The following is a 20,047-nucleotide window of genomic DNA, read 5'->3' on the forward strand; positions in this document are numbered from 1 at the left end:
TTCCAAGATGTTCCTCTCTGGCTCGTGTTGTTTCCAGCACATCCTGACTTTCACACTGGCTCTGAGCCTCACCTCAGCCCGAGTCTCCACTATCCTGGCTTTTCTTTCTCTCTGTCTGTCTTCCCTGGACCTGAGGCAGCTCTGGTTCTTTCTAGTTCTCTGAGTTATACACAAACTCATGCACAGGTTCAAGTCACTCTGAGAGCACATCTAATGGCCAGACACGTGGGCGGGCGGTCAGCAGGTGATCACTCACCTCGCTCTGGAGCCCATAGGCCTTCTTGGCCCACTGAATCCTCATGTCTTCGGGCAGCACGGTATAGCCATGCAGTTTCTTCCTATAGTCGAGGTCACTGATGAGGGCTTGGGCCTTTTTGGCATGCCTGAGGTTCACCATGTCCATGGGCAGGTGAAAATGGGTCTTGCTCTCTTCGAACCCTTTCTTATATTCAACCTTGAATGCAACAAAATGACGCTCATTGGTTAAAGGCTGTTCTTGCAGCTCTTGCATGAAAGTGGCAGAGACTCTTGGGCTTTCAGAAGAGTTGAGCACCATGGGTGGCCACCTGTGTGGTGGGCTCCAAGTCAGTGTCCCCAAGATCACACTGGTGCTGTTCCCTACTCCTCGTCTCCTGGCTGTCTCTTACCAAATGTCACCCTGTGCATGGATGGTGCAGGACAGGGCACCGTCCACGCTCTCTGGAGAGGCTTTCAGAGGCAACACAATAAAGTCGAGCTTCAAACCCTCTCTGCCCTCTGCTGGCTGGACAGCCTCTGGACAGTCAAATCACCTTCCTACAGCTTCCTTTTCCTTAAGGAAACTGTTGTGAGGAGCGTTAATGTAGTAGCAGAAATGTTCTCAGAACAGGGGCCATCACACGAAAACAGACTTGATGATGAGAATATGATGATGGTGAGGGCAGTAAGGGAGATGGATGACAGCAGTGGTTTCCATGGAAGCCATGATGGTAGTGCTGGAGGTGGGGGTCATGATTAGTTACTGTGTGGTGGTGGCAGTGGCTGGTGGTGATGTTGGTGGTTGTGGTGGTGATGTTGTTGGTAGTGTTGATGACGGTGGTAATGCTGGTTCTAACGGCAGATGGCCAGCAAAGACAGTGGACAGAGGTAGGAGGAGTACGGCGCTAAGCAGTGAGAGCTCTAGGGTCTAACTCTTCCACCACTATCATTGACTACCATGTCTTTGGATCACAGCTTCTCAACTGTAATGGACAATCTGTTGTCCATTTAAATCGAAGCCCAATTCCAATTCTCGTGCTTTGTGACCTTGCACTTCACAAGACACGTTCTGTGACACATCTAAATGTGTGACTTCAGTGCCAACCCCCTTCCCTCACTGCGGCCCTGCTCTCTTAAGGGCCTGTCAGGCGATTGTGCTCAGCCACTCTGCTGAGCTGCATGGCTTTATCGCTTGGCTTGGGAGGGGTAGAGCAGGAACTTGGTGCTCATGTGCCCATTGTGTGTGCTTTGGAATGGGTGAAAGAACTGACTGAAGATCATGGGTGTCCCTTCCAGTAGAATGCTCCTTCCCAGGGGCTTGGTGGCCAACCAACTTCCGTAGGTGACACTACCAATGTCAGTCTCCAAACATTCCAATCATTTACCAGCAACAGCAGTCAGGTTGTCTGGAGCCTGGGTCTCCACCCGGGTCACATTCTATGCTTGTGAGCATGGGCTTCACCCAGAACATCATGACAACAGATACAAGCTTACTGTGCAACTCCCTACTGCGATCTAGAAACGACTTGTCTCCACAGAAATTTATGTTGAGGTTAATTCCTAAACAGTAGGTGGTGGTAGTAGTGGGGGTGGTAGTAGGGGTGGTGGTGCTGGTGATGATGGTGGGGGTAGTAGGGGTGGTGATGCTGGTGATGATGGTGGTGGTAGTGATGGTGGTGGTGGTGGTGGTGATGATGGTGGTGGTAGTAGGGGTGGTGGTGCTGGTGATGATGGTGGGGGTAGTAGGGGTGGTGGTGCTGGTGATGATGGTAGGGGTAGTAGGGGTGGTGATGCTGGTGATGATGGTGGTGGTAGTGATGGTGGTGGTGGTGGTGATGATGGTGGTGGTAGTAGGGGTGGTGATGCTGGTGATGATGGTGGTGGTAGTAGGGGTGGTGATGCTGGTGATGATGGTGGGGGTGATGATGATGGTGGGGGTGGTGATGCTGGTGATGATGGTGGGGGTGATGATGATGGTGGGGGTGGTGATGCTGGTGATGATGGTGGTGGTAGTGATGGTGGTGGTGGTGGTGGTGGTAGGGGTGGTGGTGCTGGTGATGATGGTGGGGGTAGTAGGGGTGGTGATGCTGGTGATGATGGTGGGGGTGATGATGATGCTGGGGGTGGTGATGATGGTGGTGGTAGTGATGGTGGTGGTGGTGGTGATGATGGTGGTGGTAGTAGGGGTGGTGATGCTGGTGATGATGGTGGGGGTGATGATGATGGTGGGGGTGGTGATGATGGTGGTGGTGATGATGATGGTGGTGGTGCTGGTGATGATGGTGGTGGTGGTAGGGGTGGTGGTGCTGGTGATGATGGTGGGGGTGGTAGTGATGGTGGTGGTAGTGTTATTGGTGGTGGTGGTGATGTAGTATTGGTGGTGGTGATGATGGTGGTGGTACTGGTGATGGTGGTGGTGGTGATGATGGTGATGGTGGTGGTGGTGGTATTGGTGTTAGTGATGTTGATGGTGGTAGCGGTGATGGTGGTGGTGGCAGGAGTGGTGGTGGTGTGCTTGTTTCTTGGGGCAGAGTCTTTACAAACACATTATTGCTGCCTCTCCTGGGGCTGGATTCACTGTGTTGAGAACAAGCCGTTTTTAATTTAGAGCAAGGCCATCTCTTATGTACATTCACTCCCCTTTACATTTTTCATCCTGTGCAACACGAGGCCCTTACGGATACAGCTGCACATCCTTGGACTTTGGAGCCTCCAGAATTATGCGACAAATCGGAGCTCCTTCTTTATAAAGGGCCATCTCCAGCATTCTTGTTCCAGCAGCAGAGTGATGGCCAGGATGCGGCCCCTCTGAGCTAAGCTGTGAGGGAGAGTTGTTGCGAGCTGTTCATTCTCAGGGCTCCAGAGTCTCTCTCAGTGTTTTCCCCACAGCAAGTTCTTGGCAAATATTTGTGGCATAAACAGATGCATTCAAGCACCTGTGTACCTGGGTCAGTACACACAGTCATCCTTGGGGACACACACCTCACATCCTTTTAAAGAACACTATGCTTTGGCAAAATAGAGAAAGCGAACAAGTTCCTCATGTAAGCCAGGAAAGAAAAGCATTGCAGGTGGAAGTCAACACAAAGGCCAGATAGGAACTTTTAAAGCACAACTGTCAGTCAGGAGCTGGGGGTGGGAGGAGGCTTACCTCGCTGCTCATCTTCGCCACCTGCAGAGAATGCAGAAGCTTGGCATCAGTGGTTCCCAGGACCTTGCCTTTTGTTTTTTCATAGTCTTCTTTGTATTTAATCTTGAGAGGAAGAAGAAAGTCTAGCGTGAACAAGAGAGTAACTGCCGTAGAAGGGACTCTGCCTGTCACAAGTGCAAAGAGAACAATTCGGGGGGGGGGGTGCCCCCTCTATCTTTCCCAAACCCAGAAGAAGATTAAAGTATTGTGATGTTTGCCATGTTAAAGCAGTCATTACTTCCTGGCAGGCGGTGGCCCCACTGGAACCATCCCTTACGCCGTATATGTTTCCGAGTTAATGAGAAGACCTACGCTGCTGGCAAGTTCCCCCGAGGCTCTGGCAGCCAGCAGAGACATGGCGTCCAGCTTCAGCTCAAATCCTTTCCCCCTTGTCTTCTGCCAGCCTTCTTTGTACTTCACCTGGAAAGCACAAACACAGGTGAGCGGGCACTGCTCCCACCTGTCTGCTCCAAGTTGAGAGGATTTTTCTTTCAGGCAAACTTGTTATCTTTCATCAAGGGTGGGTGGGAGAGTCCCGGCTAATGTTATCAGGGCTGTGACAGCGATCGTCAGCAGTCAGCACAGTTCACGGGCCCTTAGGGCCACTTACATGAGACAGGACACAGAACAGAGCTCCATGCCTGGTCATGCAACTGAGGGTAACTACCTCCGAGCTGTGGCTGACCATCTGCAAATGCATCTTATGTTCTTGGGCTGCTGGAAGGGAGATGGGTGGGGAGCATGAGGGCAAATCCTAACGTGGTGAGCGCTACCAAGATGTTGCCCTTAGCAGCTGGTGTGTGTGGCCCCTTCCTAAACACTAAATCTTCACACAAGCTAAGGCTCAGGAGGTTGAAGATATTTGCTCGGGCCATACAGATAAAAGAGTCCAATGTGACGTCCCAATCCAGGTCTGTCTCATATCAAAATCCATGCCACCAAATGGGGGTGCAAATGCCGCACTGTGTCGCATCACATTTATGTCACCATACCCTCTGCCTCAGCACAGAGCAGTATTACAGAAAATATTAGTTCCTGTTTTCCCTTCTGCTGCCCCATAAATCCCACCTAGACCCACGACCTAGTCACTGTTGACCCTGTGACTCCTGTGTCTTCACTGATCAGATCAACATTGTTCTTGGAACTTCAAATCTCTCACACAAAGGCACCAGTTAGTCAGCGGGACGATGCGGAGGAGGTGACAAGCGTGGCTCATGTACCGCACGTGTATCCATACAGGAATTGCATTCATTCACCCCCAGGGGCTGACCGAGTGTTAAAAGGTGACAAAATCCTAGATCAAACTGTGATGAAGGCCTAGAAAAGACCTTCCTCGGGAGGCGTGTAGGCCCTGCCTGCTGGACCTGTCCAGCACCAAGCGCTGCCCCTGCTCTCACCTCACTGAATAGCTGGGCGTTGGTCCTGGCCTTCACCATCTGAGGAGCATCCTGTGGCAAGGTGTAGTTCAGCTTGTTCTTCTCGTAGTCAGCTCGGTAATTCACCTGGTGGGTTTGTGTACAGCAGGAAGAGAGCCTTGGGGAGCACATTCAGTTTCCCCTTTCCCTCTTGTTCCCATTGCAGAGAGGGGGTTCCTGGGTAGGGCTTTTAAAGAAAACTGTAATTTGGGGGAATGCTTCAAGTGAACAGGTTGAAGACGTCAGTTGGAAAATGAAACGCCTCACACACGCATTCAAGTCTGTGAGTTTGCAAGAACCTGAACCTGCTATGGTGCCGAACGCTTTGCTATATGCAGGCTAGACACTCACCAGTAACCAAAAATTAACATCAGGAGTAGTAACTGATAATGTGTAATTATCAAATGTGCATCTGAAAAATACATCTTAAATCACATGTGCACAGAAGAGCTGAACAGACAGGTGCTTCTGGTGGAAGGCCATAATACCACCTGTGAGGAGTGCTGCTCAGAATTAACCCTGGAACTTGGACCCGGGTGAGAGTTAGAAATAGTTAGTGTTTTTTTGTTTTGTTTGGTGTGCTATATTGAAATTGTAAAAACATGCTTCAGTCTTTTGACTTTTTAGAGATTTGTGCTAAAATATTTACTGATGAAACTAGAGGTGTCTTGGATTTTCTTCAAAATAAAGGGGAAAGTAGGAGGGTATACAGATGAAGCTGGATGGGCCATGAGTGCCAGAGACCTCACAGCCATTACCGAATCCCCAGCTGGGCAGGGGCGCACTACATACGTGGCTCATTTGCTGGGCGTTGATTTTCGCTTGAACAATCTGTGGTGTGTCTGTCACTGAGCTGTACTTCAATTTGTCGATGCTCTGCCGGTAGTTGACCTAGGCAAAAGCAGGCACAGGAAGTATCATTTGCCATCATCTGGAAACTCCTAACTGGATACCAGTAGACATGCCAGGCCAACAGGCAGGAAAGGGGTCTTGGAAGGGTGGGTAACACAGAGAGATAACACAAAGCTGAGATCCGTTAACTCAGCAGTGGGCACAGGAAACACACATCTTCACATTGTCAGAAAGAGTAGTGCTCTTCCTACCCACCCACAGAGAGAGAAGGAAAGTTAGAGTTGGCAAGGCCAAGATAGCTGTGGGAACTCTTAGCACTGTCGGGCGGGACCTTGGTAACAGCGCTTGGACTCCAGAATGGGATTTGAGAACATACACAAAATGTCTGTCCCAGCAATTCCACCCCTAGGTTCACTGTCAGTGAAAACTGATGCAGGGTGACTTGGTAAAACAATTGAGAGGCTGGAGAGGTGGCTCAGTGCTAGGAGCAGGCACAGGTCTGCAGAGGACCAGAGTTCAATTTCCAACACCCACGTCAAGTGGCTCACAGATGGCAGTACCTCCGGCCTCATGAGCATCCGATGCCGCCAGCAGCCTGGCATGCAGGAGCATGTGCTCACATCCAGGCACACGCATAATTAAAATAAGATAACTGTTAACAAAAATTCAAGATATAGATATGTAGATATGTATTTACAGCAATTTTCTGTATGTCATAAAAGAGATGTGCTTTAAAAAGAGGAAATGGAAAAAGAAAGAGGGAGAAAAAGTCGAGCCAATGTCACACAGGTGCCATCTGCTTTATTCCCTTGCCGAGCCAAGGGTAGACCCGGGGCTTTGTGCCCTTTGGTTGAGCTCTCTCCCAGTGAGCAAGGCCTTGGCCCTTGTGTGTGTGTTGTGTTGTGTGTGTATGTGTGTGTGTGTGTGTGTGTGTGTATGTGTGTGTGTGTGTGAAAGAGAGAGAAAGAGAGAGAGAGAGACAGAGACAGAGAGAGAGAGGCAGAGGCACCAGTGGCCTGTGAGGGGCCTACTCTTGTGCAGCAGCAGCTGCTTGGCCCTCTTTCCCACTTTTTCATAGTCCCCAAGGAAACTGCCCGTACTTTAGTGTCTTCCTGAAAGAGGAAAAGCTGGGGTCCCCCACAAAGCTTCTTGCACTGGCCGCCAGCTTTCTTACCTCTAGATAGTTGGGGCTACCAGATTTCAGTTTTGTAAATGCAAATTACTTTTGAAAGAGTGAAGTGTTACCTGTCATTTGTACATAGAAATACACTCATCCAACCAGCTTATTTCCTCTAAATGCACCTGACCGTGACCAGATTGGAAGGAAAGTGAATCTGAGAAAAATGCTGCAAGGCCTAGGTTTGTGGCCTGAGGGTAGGGAACATGAGCTGAGCTGAGCAAGAATCCCAAAACCGTACTGCAAGAAGATTAGGTGAAAGCCAAGGGGTGAAGCTGTGGGTGGCCAAAATTTCATTCACCCGAAATCCAAGGGGAAACTCATCACTAATCCTCCTCCCCACCTATCTGGCCTCATCCACATGTTCATTCTTTCACGGTTTCAGCAGACACAGCATCTGTGCAGAGCAAGCACGATTAGACAGAGCCCTGCCCACGCAGGCATTCCAGATGAGTCTCAGCTATGTACCCATGCTGACAGGATCCCTCAGAATATCCCAGCCTCTCCGAACGCAGGAGCCAGCTGAGCTGCTGCTTGGCTCAAGGTGGCGGCTCCCTCCCGGATGCAGCCCTCCCTCCTGGACTGCCTAGGTCTGGCCAGCCCACAGGATGCCAGAGTGTTGCCTCAGTCTCTACCCACTCTCCTCTCTGCGCGGGTCTCTCACATGAATCAGCATGAGGCACACAGTGACTCTACTTTCCAGTTGTTACCAAGAAGAAATAAAACAAGTTCACATAAGCATGTATGTATGTTTATGCCTGGAGGCGATGCCGTTCTCCGCCTTCCTCAGAGGAGCTTCTCCTCCCAGGAAAAGGTAGTCAATGAGAGACTTGCAGATGCACAAGATGCTGAGAATAAGTCATGGGTGCATGCTCACCCTAATCAAGACATCCATACCACCCTCCCAGGCTCAGGGAACACTGTAGAAAAGGGAACGGAATGAGTGTAAATGCCAGAAGGTAGGAAGAAAGGCTGCAATTGCCATCTTCTGGGCAAGACAGCCATCACAACCACAAACTGCCAGCACAATGCCTGGCCCAGGTCCACTGTCATTTCAAGAGTTGGCAAGTAAGTCCATAGTAAACAAACAAACAAAACCCTGACATGCATGAAATAACCCTGAGGGCCACCTTGGGCATGATGGCCTCCAGCTTGCCTCCCAGTCTTCCCCCTGCTCACTTGCCCCACCAAGATCACTCAGGAGCAGTTATGACTGACACAGGGCACTTGCTGTGTGCCTCCCACAGCTCCCCATGCTCCACACAGCCTCACCTATTTAATCCCCCAACCATCCTGCAGTAATCCCCACATCACATGGAAACAAGGAAGCACGGGGACCTAAAGTGGGCTACTCAGCTAGTGAGGGGTGAAAGCCATGACAGGCACCCCAGACCACCGTCAAGCAGGTCCTCAGGCTGTTCTCCTGATTCTATGCTCTGGAAGCCCAGTTTACCTGGAACACTCGGGATTATTACAGATGGATAGGGATTCTTTACAGAGAGACCTCTGACTTGAATATTTAGGCCAGGAAACCCATTCCATGAGCAAACAAATGACAGGTAAGTTTGTCTCTAAAACAGCACATATGGACCCTCAGGCACAGAGCAGACTGCTTTGTTGGGTTGGGAGACCTTTCCTTTCGTGTTTGTTTGTTTGTTTGTTTGTTTTATTAATAATTCAAGGAGAAAAAACTTTGTATGTCCAGAGTATGTAGGGGAAACTGGTGATATAAAGTCATTTCAATGTCAACTATTAATGAGATTAGAGCTGTGACTGCCTAATGCATTAATTCAGAGGGAAAATTATCAACTCATAATAGAGTCTTATTAGGATTCAGAAGTTAGAATGATAAAATGTCACAAAACTGTATTTTAAAAATAGCTCATTCCTTCCTGATAGTTCTGCACTAAATATGTCACACTGAGCACAATTACTTTTCTCTGCAGGACATAATTAACAGCCTCCATGATTAGTTTCACAAATGCTTGGACACTGCTTCAATCTCCATTCTGAAAGGTTCTATGCTAAAGATAGAGTCCCATTTTAACTCTATTAGTGTTTATAAAAAATCCATCTGAAGGAATGCCCTCTAATTAAGGATCCATGGTATATTTAATTTCATGGCTATTTTACCGCCTTTAAGGCTACCAGATGGCAAGACCACAAAACCTGAAAAAAAAAAAAAAAGAAAAAGGATTTTCCAAATTTCCTGAATGTTAAAAATAATTTGCTCAAACACATACAAAGCCAAGAGAGTATGAGGAAGGAGGAAAAGGAGCATTTGTAGATCAGCCTGACTAAGTCCCAGCTGACCTCTGCCTCAGAAAACATAACAGCCCTTTGTAGGCAATGTTTTAATTTTCCTCCACGAAGGCACAGCAAACAAATAATGAACCTGGGCATGATCCAGGTGCTGCCAGCTTAGTCGCTATCTCCTAACCCTATCTCTATCACTGTCTGGTCTAATCTTGAGCTAGCTACAACAGTTCAGGAGTATAATTTGATGGAGACAGAACTATACAGGCAGAACTATCATAATGGATGATGTCACGATGGAAATACAGACCTGCAGAAATCCCCCTCATTTTGTTTGTGCTATTTATTAGGCTTGCTTTAACACACATGCTCATGATTTTGCTTCTAATTGCTAAGAAGCCTACCAAGCATTTGGAACCCAAAATAAAGATACTTTGGTTTCATTAGGATACAACAAGTACGTCAACCTAACACAACCTCCCAGGGAAAAAGAAGCACAGGTTTTGGTCCCTTCCATCCTTCTGGTTCTCATACCCGGCTTCATTCACCTTCACAAATACTGTTCACCCAACAAGCTGTCATTTGCCACCTTTTATTCCTTGATGGTCTAGACATGGTTTCAGATCCAGCTGGATCAATCCTGTCACATCCACTCTCAGCAGAAGAGAGGGAGCGGTCAGGTCCTACACCAGCAGGAAAATCCCACCCAATCGCTGGCCTTGTGCTAAGCCCACAGTAGCTGAAGGAAAGCACACTGGGCAGTCAGGGAACACAGGAGAATTCCTCATTAGATTGTAGCCTGAAGACCACCTATGCTGGCTCGCTACAAGGTCAATTCATCTTTGAGAGCGTGAATTAATTTATTTTTTTCTTTATGCTTTTTCTGTATTTTCTAAAATTTCAATATTAAACACATAATAAAATTATGTGATAGCAAAACAATAATTTTAATTATTTGTATTGTTTTCTTTGGGATGCCAAACCACTCATAAGCTTAATACAGGAACAAATAAGGGATCTATATATTCATCCATCCATCCATCTATCTATGTTTGCCAATATGCACCTGTGAAAAGGTATAGTTAACATTACCACTCCTTAGTTTATACCTACTTCATCTTTAGCATACTATGTCCTAATTTTTTTAAGGTCATCATTTTTAGGAATAATTACTATACATGTGCTCAGCAGATGTAGCTCTCCAAATTCTAAGAGGAGAAATTGAACTTTAGGATATTTTCAAGACAAAGCAGAATCATCCAAGTTTTACAAAGAAAGTGAGTTTTCAGTCATGCATATGCGGACTTTCCAGAGGCAGGACAGGCCCCTTTTCCAGTCCCTTCAATCTCTAATACACTGATGTGATTGTTTTCTTCCTATCTCGCTGCCTAAGCCTTGCTCTGCTGCCAGCCATAGAACAAAAGGGTAGTGGAGAACTCACGTCCTTCAGGGGAACCAGTTTCATCGCTGTTTGGTAGAGTGGGGTGAGAGTGGCCGGGTAGTTATAATCCACAACGTCGTGTTTATAATCAGCCTTGTAGGCAACCTGAAACCCGAAGACAGGAGAGATCAGCTCCCACTTTCCCCTGACCCAACCTGAAACCCGAACACAGGAGAAATCAGCTCCCACTTTCCCCTGACCTTTTCTGAATGTCATATTTTTAAATAACTAGAAACAAAATTAATTCACTTTCATCACCTCAAAAGAAAATTAAGTTATGTTCACACTTTTGCCTTTAACTAATTTGAATTATTCTTAATTACTCCAAAATCAGTCAACTTCCATCTGTCGTACACTTATTTTATTTTTGTCTTTAATTATAAGACCTCTCATTTTTGTTTAAAATGAACACTTACATACAGGTATATAATGAAAGTGTTTCTGGGCAAACTTCAAGACCATGGATAAAAAGTTAAAAACCTCAGAGTGTTTTAGTTATCTTTTTTACGGCCAACATCAGCATCCTTGGGAAGAAGAAAACCAACATTTGGATGTTTTTGAATGTGAAACCACCTTCTTCAAGTGCTCATTGCTGCCAAGATTTAGAATCTGGTATGTGCATATCTGTGATCTAGACTGGTGAAGCCAGAGAGAGATCAGGAGTTTCCATGCCATCCCTGATGAATAGTTATACCCATCACCTTAACTCTTATATGGTCACAGCACGTCTTCAGTGACTGAAAACAAAGTTACCCCTAACTGAGCCACTCTCATTCACAGAAGCTTTGAAATCCCACAGCATTTCAAATGGGCGCCATTTTACCTCATCGCTTAGAAAGTAGAGCATTTTATTACACTGGATCAGTTATAACAGATCCTTCAAGCCAAAGAAAGCTAACCAAGGCTGGCGGGACCTCTCACTTTCCTTACTGTATTTGTTAACATTTAAAGAGTTGTGGGCGTCTGTTTTTACATATCAAAATATACACACTTTTAAATGCAGGGGCTTAAAAATGATTGGCCAGACTCTTCACATTGCAGCCAGCTCGTTCCCATTGTCCCTTAAACACCACTCACACTGCTGGCCAGGCTGCCGACTCTCAGAGCGTGGAGCATGCGTCGGTCCATGCCGACGCCTTCATAGTGGCCTCTCAGCTGGGTTTCATAGTTCTCTTTATATTTATTCTACAAGGAAACATTCAACTTTTGGTGAAATTTCCCCAACCAGATGTATTTATTTTAATTGTCTAAGTCTAAAAAAACTGGAAAGAAAACTTTTTTTATATACAACTTAAATTTCAAAAGAGCATTTGATGAATTTGACGAAAGACAGGCAGGCAAGCACACAGATACGTGTCATGGGGAGCACCAGGCAGACGGGGTGTTTTTGTTCATTTTTATATGTTTAGTTTTAAATTTACCAGACTGTTCCAGTGTGGAAATGTACCGTGAGAGAATGGAGCTGGCAGTGGACAACCAGTGGACAAGGCCCAGTTGTGTGGTTCTGGTCCACAAACCAAGTGTTTACATGTTACTGCCTCCTTGTGACAATGCTGTCAGCCCTCCGTATCCATAGCATCTACTTCCGTGGCCTCAACTAACCACAGATTGAAGATATTTGAAAAGGAGTTGTATCTGTACTAAACACGTGTAGGCTTTTCTCTTAGTTTGTCCTTTTATTATTTATGCACCATTTTTGATGCAGTGGGTGTTATAAGTAACCTGGAGAAGAGCTGAAGTCTATGTGAAGGCTACGCTTCATGCTACACCATTTTATATAAGGAACTTGGTGTCTGAGTGTTGTATCTACTAAGAGGTCCTGAACCAATCCCCCATGGGTCCTGAGGGACGACTACACACAAAGAATAGAATTTGATCCTGGTCAAGTTTTATGATGTAAAAATTGGTCACTGTGGCAACCACGTAGAAAAATGAGTCCTGTCCTAAATGCTGCTTATCAAATAGAAGGAAAATCAAAATGGAATGAATACATCTTCAAACCTTCCCCGAGAAAATCCGTATTTGTAAATGATGCTCTGGCGAACAACTGGTCACATGCAAATCGGGGAAACTGCATCTGCTCGGAGGCTAACTGTGGAGGTTAAGGAGCGCACATCTCAACTCAGAAGCTCAGTCACAGTGAGGAGACAGCTTATGCTCTCTGAGGCTCCCATGCTAGCATCCAGCACCAGGAACAACCGCAGCGCCACACAGATAGCACGGACAAACAGCCCTGCCTTGAGGACTCGGTCACTACGGCCAAGCAGGGGAACACTGGGGTTGTGACATCATTTCATAGTAAGCAGAGTAATCCCAGAAGACACTCTGAACCAATTACTGGATAACCAATGTACCATGCACCCAAGAGGCCATGCTTCTCCAACACAAGAGGACATGGTCACAGAGCACATCTCCTGGGAGGCCCGGAAGCTCAACTCATGAGACGCGCTCAGGCAGACGCTGAGCCTATAACTCACATCACTGGTGAATTTGGAGATCTTGCTCACATTCCTGAACTGGGGTGTCTCACAGTAGTTGATACTGTGGCTTTTGCTCTTTTCCAGATCCTTCTTATACTCCACCTTGAAATCCAAACAACGGCGCTTAATGGAGCCAAACCTTAGGTCATTCTTGAAAACATCACAGGACTTGACTGAGTCAAGTCAACCCAAGATTTAAAGTAGGGTAGAGGGTACTGAAAGTGTGTGTGTGTGTGTGTGTGTGTGTGTGTGTATGTATGTATGTGTGTGTGCATGGGTGTGTGTGTGTGTGTGTGAGCATTCGTGCGTTTCTGTGTATGGACACACGTCTGTGTGTGTGTCCCTTTACAAAAATAAATAATAAAGTAATTTATGTCATTCTGAAAATTACAAATACATAGTCCTTCTCAATAACAGGTATTGTAATGCTTCACACAGATCAAGAACTATAAAACAGGTTGAAGTGTAACTCAGTGACATGGAGTCTCCCTAATACGGCGTCCTTCAGCCTCAAATAATAATAATAATGATGGTGGCAAACATGATTTCAGAATCGGTGTGGGTACTCTTGGCGCAAAGTGTTTTGGGTGTTTATGTGACACCCAGACTAGCCATGCAAGAGCCCACTACGTAGATAAGTCCCCTTGAGAAACTCCTCTCACTGAAGACCCGAATGCATGGCTCTCTGTGAACACATCAAGAAAATTTAACAGAAAGGCTTTACAAAAGGATATCATGAAGGAGCCTGCTCCGAGGCAGAGCATCTTTAATTTAAAATAAGCTCTCCAGGCGCCTGGGTGCAGCATGTGGGGCTATTGTTATCAAACAGACTACCTCAGTCCCAGGGAATTGCAGAAAGCAGGTAATGGTGAGTACCACAAAGAGAGACGGAGCTGGCACCTCTTCCTGGACGATCATAAGAGCAAAATGAAGGAGGAAGTGCCCTTGGGATCACCCGCCAAAGGACAGAAATTGTTACAGTGCTTGATAAAATTGCGTGGTGGAGCTGTGCCTTTTAAAGTATGCAAGGTGCACTTTCATGCTGATAATATGATATATAGTTAAAAATGCAAAACTGTGGATGTACATGAATCCTAATTCTAGGGAGATTTCCTTAACTTAAAGTGGAGGCTGGAGAAACAGTTCAGTGTTAAGAGGTGACTGCTCTTTCAGAGGTCCTGGGTTCAGTTCTCAGCACCCACGTGGAGGATCTCCAGCCCCCAGGAGATCCAATGCAGCCACTCAAAGGTCTTCAAGGACTGAACAACAGTGCAGATGACAGAAGCCACTACGAAGTAACACCAGCGCTCAAGCAAGCTCAAGGACATACATTCTTGCCAACTAGTCCAGGTTCAGAAAGGCTCAAACATGGGGTGGTTCAAATAATGTGCACCCTCCAGCAGCCAGGCCAGCCTGGAAAGAGCAGGAGACATGTGGTAGACACAGCTTCTCTGCATGTGAAAAGAGACACGTGGCACTGAAACAGCCTAGACTTTGATCCACACTAATATAACAAATTTGGTCTTAAAAGTTGGAGCATAGGGGCAAGAGAGATGGCTCACAGGTTAACAGTGTTTGCTGCTCTCCCAGAGGACCTGAGTTTGTTTTTCAAGGTGAACAGCTCAAAACTGCCTATAGCTCCAGCTCCAGGGGAATATGGCACCCTCTTCTGGCCTCTGACAGTACCTGCACTCGGATGTATACACATACACACACACACACACACACACACACACACACACGGAATTAAAAAACAAACAAATCTCTCAAAGTTGCATTGTCCAATACTCTCAGTGACAACTACAAAGCTGCTGACTGGCACTTCAGAACATTTAGTAAGAAAGTTTTGATCCAACGGAAAATTTTAATTTGCTTGGCTCTGTGCATTTTTGGAGACTGGTAACATGAGGACAGTATGCGTGGTTCCAGTCTGTTTTGAGGCAGGGTCTCACACAGCACAGGCCAGCTTCCAACTCACCACATAGCTGTGAACTCCTGATCCTCCTCCCTCACCTGTCAAGAAAGTGCCAGAGCTATAGGCACGTGCCACCACCACCTGCATCATTTGTAAACGGCCACTGCATTCACTGTCTGAGAGAAAAGAGGGGCAGTAGAGGAGTATGGCTGTCCCCAACACTCACCTCACTGACAAGCTTGTTCACATTCTGAGCTTGCTTAAGAACCAAGTTGTCCTGGGCTGTGAGGGAGTGGAAATGCGCCGCGCCTTTCATCTTATGAAAGTCTTGCCTGTATTTTATCTGGAAGAAGCACACAAAGATGTCTGGAGTTGTGGATGCTACAGTAACATTAGCAACGGAATTCCCTAAAGGAAGGAAAATTCCTATGGGCTTTTAAAATCACTTATTAACTCTAGAAGCCACTTGATTCTCTTTTGTGTTAAAACTTTTCCTGGCACCTCCACACTTCTCCCACTTTGTACTCTAACACAGCCTGAAGGAAAAGAGAGGCATTCTTTAGGCTCCCATCGCAGAGGGAAGGTCCAGCCCCATTGTGCCTGAAATTTCAACACCATTTCTGCTTGTCTGGCATTCCATCTCAGGGCTGAGGTGGCACTGTTCTGGGTGCCTGGGTACTCACTGACCAGAGGCCAGAATGAAGAAGGGTGAAGGGGTGAAATGAGCTAGGTTCAGTCAGAGACAAAGTTCAGGTTACGAGCTGTGCGGAGCACCACACTTTACCAAGTTTAACTACAGCTGTCTCTCAGGGACTGCCAGCTGCCTAACGTTCTTCAAATAAAAACTAGTTATCACTTACTGGGCCGCATTTAATTTGAAATCACCTGACTTCTTTCAGTGAGCTTGCCCCTAAAAGTCTCAGTTTCATAATGGAGTATTAGCAAAGACTACCTTCATCCCCATTTGTCTGCTTGCACCAGCATTTATACATTTAGCAAATGACCTAAATGAGCAGATAAATGTAATCGAAGTTTATGAACAGATCAAGAGGACACCCTGAGTTTGGACCCAGGTACTAACAGATGTGTTTGAGTGTGGCTTTCAGCAAGTGCAGCCGTCAGCACCTTTAACCCACTCCTCAGAGGCTCTGCCAGTACTTACGTCACTAGCAAGCTCATTGGCCTTCTTGGCATTCTGATAAGCTGGGGTGATCATGGCCGGGAAGCTGCCCTTTCCCCTGGGTTCATCACACTCTTCTGAGTAAACCTGATGAGTCAATCAAAAACTTTGATCAGAAATGTGTTCCTCCTGGCATGGGTGGGGTCAGCAGTAACAGTTCCAAAGACTGCTTTCAGAAAAGCTCCTTCACGGTGGACATGCGACTCTCAGAGATGTACCGCATGGTGAATGAGATCTTAGACCCTGGAGCCTGGACCACTATATACATACATACATTCATACACATACATACACACACACATACATACTTACACACACACATACACATATATACACACACATACATACTTACACACATAAATACATACATACATACATACACACACACACATACACACATCTGTTGCCATCACCCTCATCAATCATCACAACATCAGATAAGCTAAGAGCCTTGCCCACTTCCACGCTGTTATGTTTGAGCTCAGGCCAGTGAAGTGCCCGTTAGTCTCAAATATTACTTTGCTTAGACTCAGTGGCAGATTACACAGAAGGGTGTTTGACATCTCTGATGCTGTTCCCCAGAAATCAGGTAGAATAAAACCTTTTGTAACTCTGTGAAGAGGAACTGCGTGTTGCTGTCAGTCTCTGAAATGGGGTAAATATGTATTGGAAAATAAGGATCATCACTCTCATCTTCATTTTTCCTTTCCTTCCCTGACACCACTCTCCAACTCCCATAAGAAAAACCTTTCACAAAACCAGCATCCTGTGACTGAGAGGGGACACCCTAAATGGAGTTACTTGAGCCTTCTTGTGGAAGTCCGGAGTCCTCCCTCATCCCAGATCTGCCCTGGGCAGAGAGAGGCAGCTACTTCCTCCTCTGCACCCCATCCAGGGAGCTCCTGGGGTCACACACTCTCCTCTTACCTTCAAGAGAACCATGCATGACTCTAGCACATTTTCCCAAGTAAAATACCTGGATCAAATTTAAGTGGCCAGCCCCCTTTTACCATCAAAATGAAGTCTGGTGAGCTTGAGCTTTTTTTTTGCTTGGCTGCCAGAATGTTTTGAGTCAAACATGATAAGTGGAAAAGAAAAAGCTAAGTTCAGAGGAAGGACAAGGATCTAAGTTTATTGGTGTTTGATTTGGGTGTGGCCTCTGTGGTTTTTGTTTTCTGCTCTCTAGTCTTGTGTTGGTAACATTATTTTAAAGTGTGTGTGTGTGTGTGTGTGTGTGTGTGTGTGTGTGTGTGTGTTAGGTACTGACTTCTACTGGGGAATTGCTTGGTTATGAATAACAAATGTATTGTGTCGTCTAGTTTTTGTGAGTGTGGCTAGTCGTTAGCAAGAATGAGCTGTGTGTCATGGCACTTAGGCACCACAGATATTTATAGTTGATCTGCCGGCCTGCCTCTAACTCCAGGGAGCTCTATATACATAGACCTGACCTATATACATAGACCTGACCTGACATCATGCTACATCAAACAGCAAAATGCCAGGCTACACCGAGTTCCCTCCACGGCTGCTCACAGTGCCCCTCCCACCACCAATGGCAATTGGTTAATTTAGCCCTCCTTCCTGCTTGGCTGCCAGAATGCTCTGAGTCAAACATAAGTAATGAAAAAGGTCTAACATGGGGAAAAGTTCTAAGATTCGCTGATAATGGGCTTTTGATTTTCCAAATGTGCATGAACACGAATAAAACTGTATGTGTGTTGTAACCAGCGGTGGGTAAGATGGTGAAAACACATACTGGGTTTTTTTCCAAATATAAAAGCAAGATTTTTTTGGTTTGTTTGCTTGTCTGTTGAGACACAATCTTACTATGTAGCCCAGCCTAGACTGTAGCTCATTACGTTTTCCGGGCTTGAATTCATGACAATCCTCCTGGTTCAACCTCCCAAGTTGTAGGATTACAGATGTAAGCCATCACTCTTAGCTCCAGCAAGGTGTATTTTTAATTAATAAAATTGATTCACAGAAGTTTTTCTGAGCTTTCTAAACTATGAGATAAGTAAGAGCATATTTCACTGAGTTTAAAACAAGATGACTGTAGTTTGCTTGTATGATCTGATTAATCTGCCTTTTAAATTTGAAATTAATCATTCCTTGCTTAGGCGAATATTTTTGCCAAGGGGTCAAAACCCATCTTCATATACATCCCAAAGTCATGTGGGCATACGGCCACCCATGGTGATGTGGCTTTCCTGAAGAGGAGAAATCAGTTCTGCGTGGTTTGCTGTACAGTTCGCGCCTGCTGCCAAATAATTAAGAAACTATCACTTAACCTCACTGAAAGTACCATTAACACACATATGCGCAGAGGCACACACGCACGCAGCCGCATTCTACTACAACAACAGTGCTTCCTTGTCTCCTGATGACTTCCAGCTGCCTCGGTACACCGGGAATGTGAGAGCATGAGTCACGCTGAGTCTGTTATCTTGCCCTTTCTACTCCCTGACCTGACATCGTCGCTTTGAGAAATGAAACGGGGAGCAAGGCTTGTGCTTTCTAGAATACAGCACTTTATCTAGCAAACTCAGTGAAATATTTACTCCCTAAGAAAGTAATTTCTGTTACTGCATGTGGCAATGCCCAGCTTTGTTCCCCCTCTTTTTAGGGTGCTGGTGGGAGTTGAACTGAAGTCTCCTATTTACACTGTAAGCACTCTCACCCACTAAGCCAGCTCCCCAGCCCCTCAATGTTCACGCAGTGATGAACAAAAGCACAACCAGTCTGCTTCCTTGTAACAGCCCTTCAGTGAACAGATGAGCATGCCTCGTGATTGCCAAACCAGCACCCTGCACAGGTTCGATCTTTCTTCCTGTTTCCAAGGCTCCTGGGATTTGTCACCCAAGCAGACTGAGTTGAGCTCTGCGCAGTGTTTGGACCCAAGCCCAAACCCTGACCGTATGTCCACAGCTGACTCAGCTGGAGGGAACAAACAGAACTGGCCTGGAGAAGACCACTCCCAGAAGCATCACGTACCTGGCCGCGTTGGCCTCCGCGTTCCTTTGCTGTGGTGCCCTCCGCTCTGACAGGACTAGCCAGCCCCTTCATTTCTCTTTGATATTGTTGGTGGTACCTCACCTGTTCGGAGAGTCAGGAAGAACTCAGTGAGTCCCAACACAAGAGCCACTAGAATAGAAATAAATGCTTCGTGGAGTCTTCTATCTCTGCTTGGGTCTAAGGAGTACGAGTCATGAAGTGGCAAGTCAATGTCACAGGGAAAATGATTGACAACTGAGGAAAAGGTGCCTCTTGGCCTTGGCAAGCATATAAGAACAGACAGTAAGATGGACTTCCTGACCCATGTTAACGCCCTGCTTCCCCAGGCCTGACAATACAGGCGCTTACATCACTCGCCAGCTCGTTGGCTCTCTTGGCGATCTGATAGGCAGGTGTGATCATAGCAGGAAAACTGCCTTTCCCTCTCTGCTGAGCATGGTCTTCGGTGGACCTCACCTAGAGAATGGAAAAGAAGAAAACACGTGAATGACCTTCTGCCGTCCTCGTAGGCAGTCTGAGAGAGGAGCCCTCAAGAGCTCCACGGACCCCTGCCTATCGCTGTGGACTGCTCTTAATGTGTGCGACAGCTTAGTGTGACGAACCACATTCTCCTCATCCGCCTGTTCGTTCCCAGTGCCCGGCATGACGCCTGCCTCGTGAAGACACACAACGTGGGGTTCGGCACATGTGTGCTCTGGACCGTGGGGCTGGGCAGAGGGGTCAGTTGAAGGGCTGATTTGAGCTTGGGGGATGGAGCGGACACCTCAGCCACAGACCCCGGCCAGGGCGTGTGGAGACCACTTCACAGCGGTCTGTGCGCCAGCTTTCTGTCTGGAACCACACTTGGCTCTGGGGCCAAGCTCGCCGGGGACCATCTGGGCCGAGAGAG

The 20,047-nt window shown here is 46.7% G+C and overlaps 1 protein-coding gene across 1 annotated transcript in view; it reads right to left on the minus strand.

Annotated features, from left to right (window-relative positions):
- The window catches only part of Nrap (nebulin related anchoring protein), a 75,139-nt gene that overhangs the window by 37,305 nt on the left and 17,787 nt on the right, over positions 1–20,047 (minus strand). Inside the window, exons 10-21 of the mRNA XM_060391501.1 lie at positions 19,507–19,614; positions 19,138–19,239; positions 16,126–16,230; positions 15,190–15,306; positions 13,046–13,150; positions 11,646–11,753; positions 10,569–10,673; positions 5,635–5,733; positions 4,825–4,929; positions 3,740–3,847; positions 3,389–3,490; positions 257–454 (exon numbers count right to left, since the gene is read on the minus strand). Of these exons, the coding sequence (XP_060247484.1) occupies positions 257–454; positions 3,389–3,490; positions 3,740–3,847; positions 4,825–4,929; positions 5,635–5,733; positions 10,569–10,673; positions 11,646–11,753; positions 13,046–13,150; positions 15,190–15,306; positions 16,126–16,230; positions 19,138–19,239; positions 19,507–19,614 (1,362 nt within the window). The remainder of the gene's footprint in view (positions 1–256; positions 455–3,388; positions 3,491–3,739; positions 3,848–4,824; positions 4,930–5,634; positions 5,734–10,568; positions 10,674–11,645; positions 11,754–13,045; positions 13,151–15,189; positions 15,307–16,125; positions 16,231–19,137; positions 19,240–19,506; positions 19,615–20,047) is intronic.

Source organism: Meriones unguiculatus, chromosome 1 (genome assembly GCF_030254825.1).
Source record: "Meriones unguiculatus strain TT.TT164.6M chromosome 1, Bangor_MerUng_6.1, whole genome shotgun sequence".
In the NCBI taxonomy this organism is placed as follows: Eukaryota; Metazoa; Chordata; class Mammalia; order Rodentia; family Muridae; genus Meriones; species Meriones unguiculatus.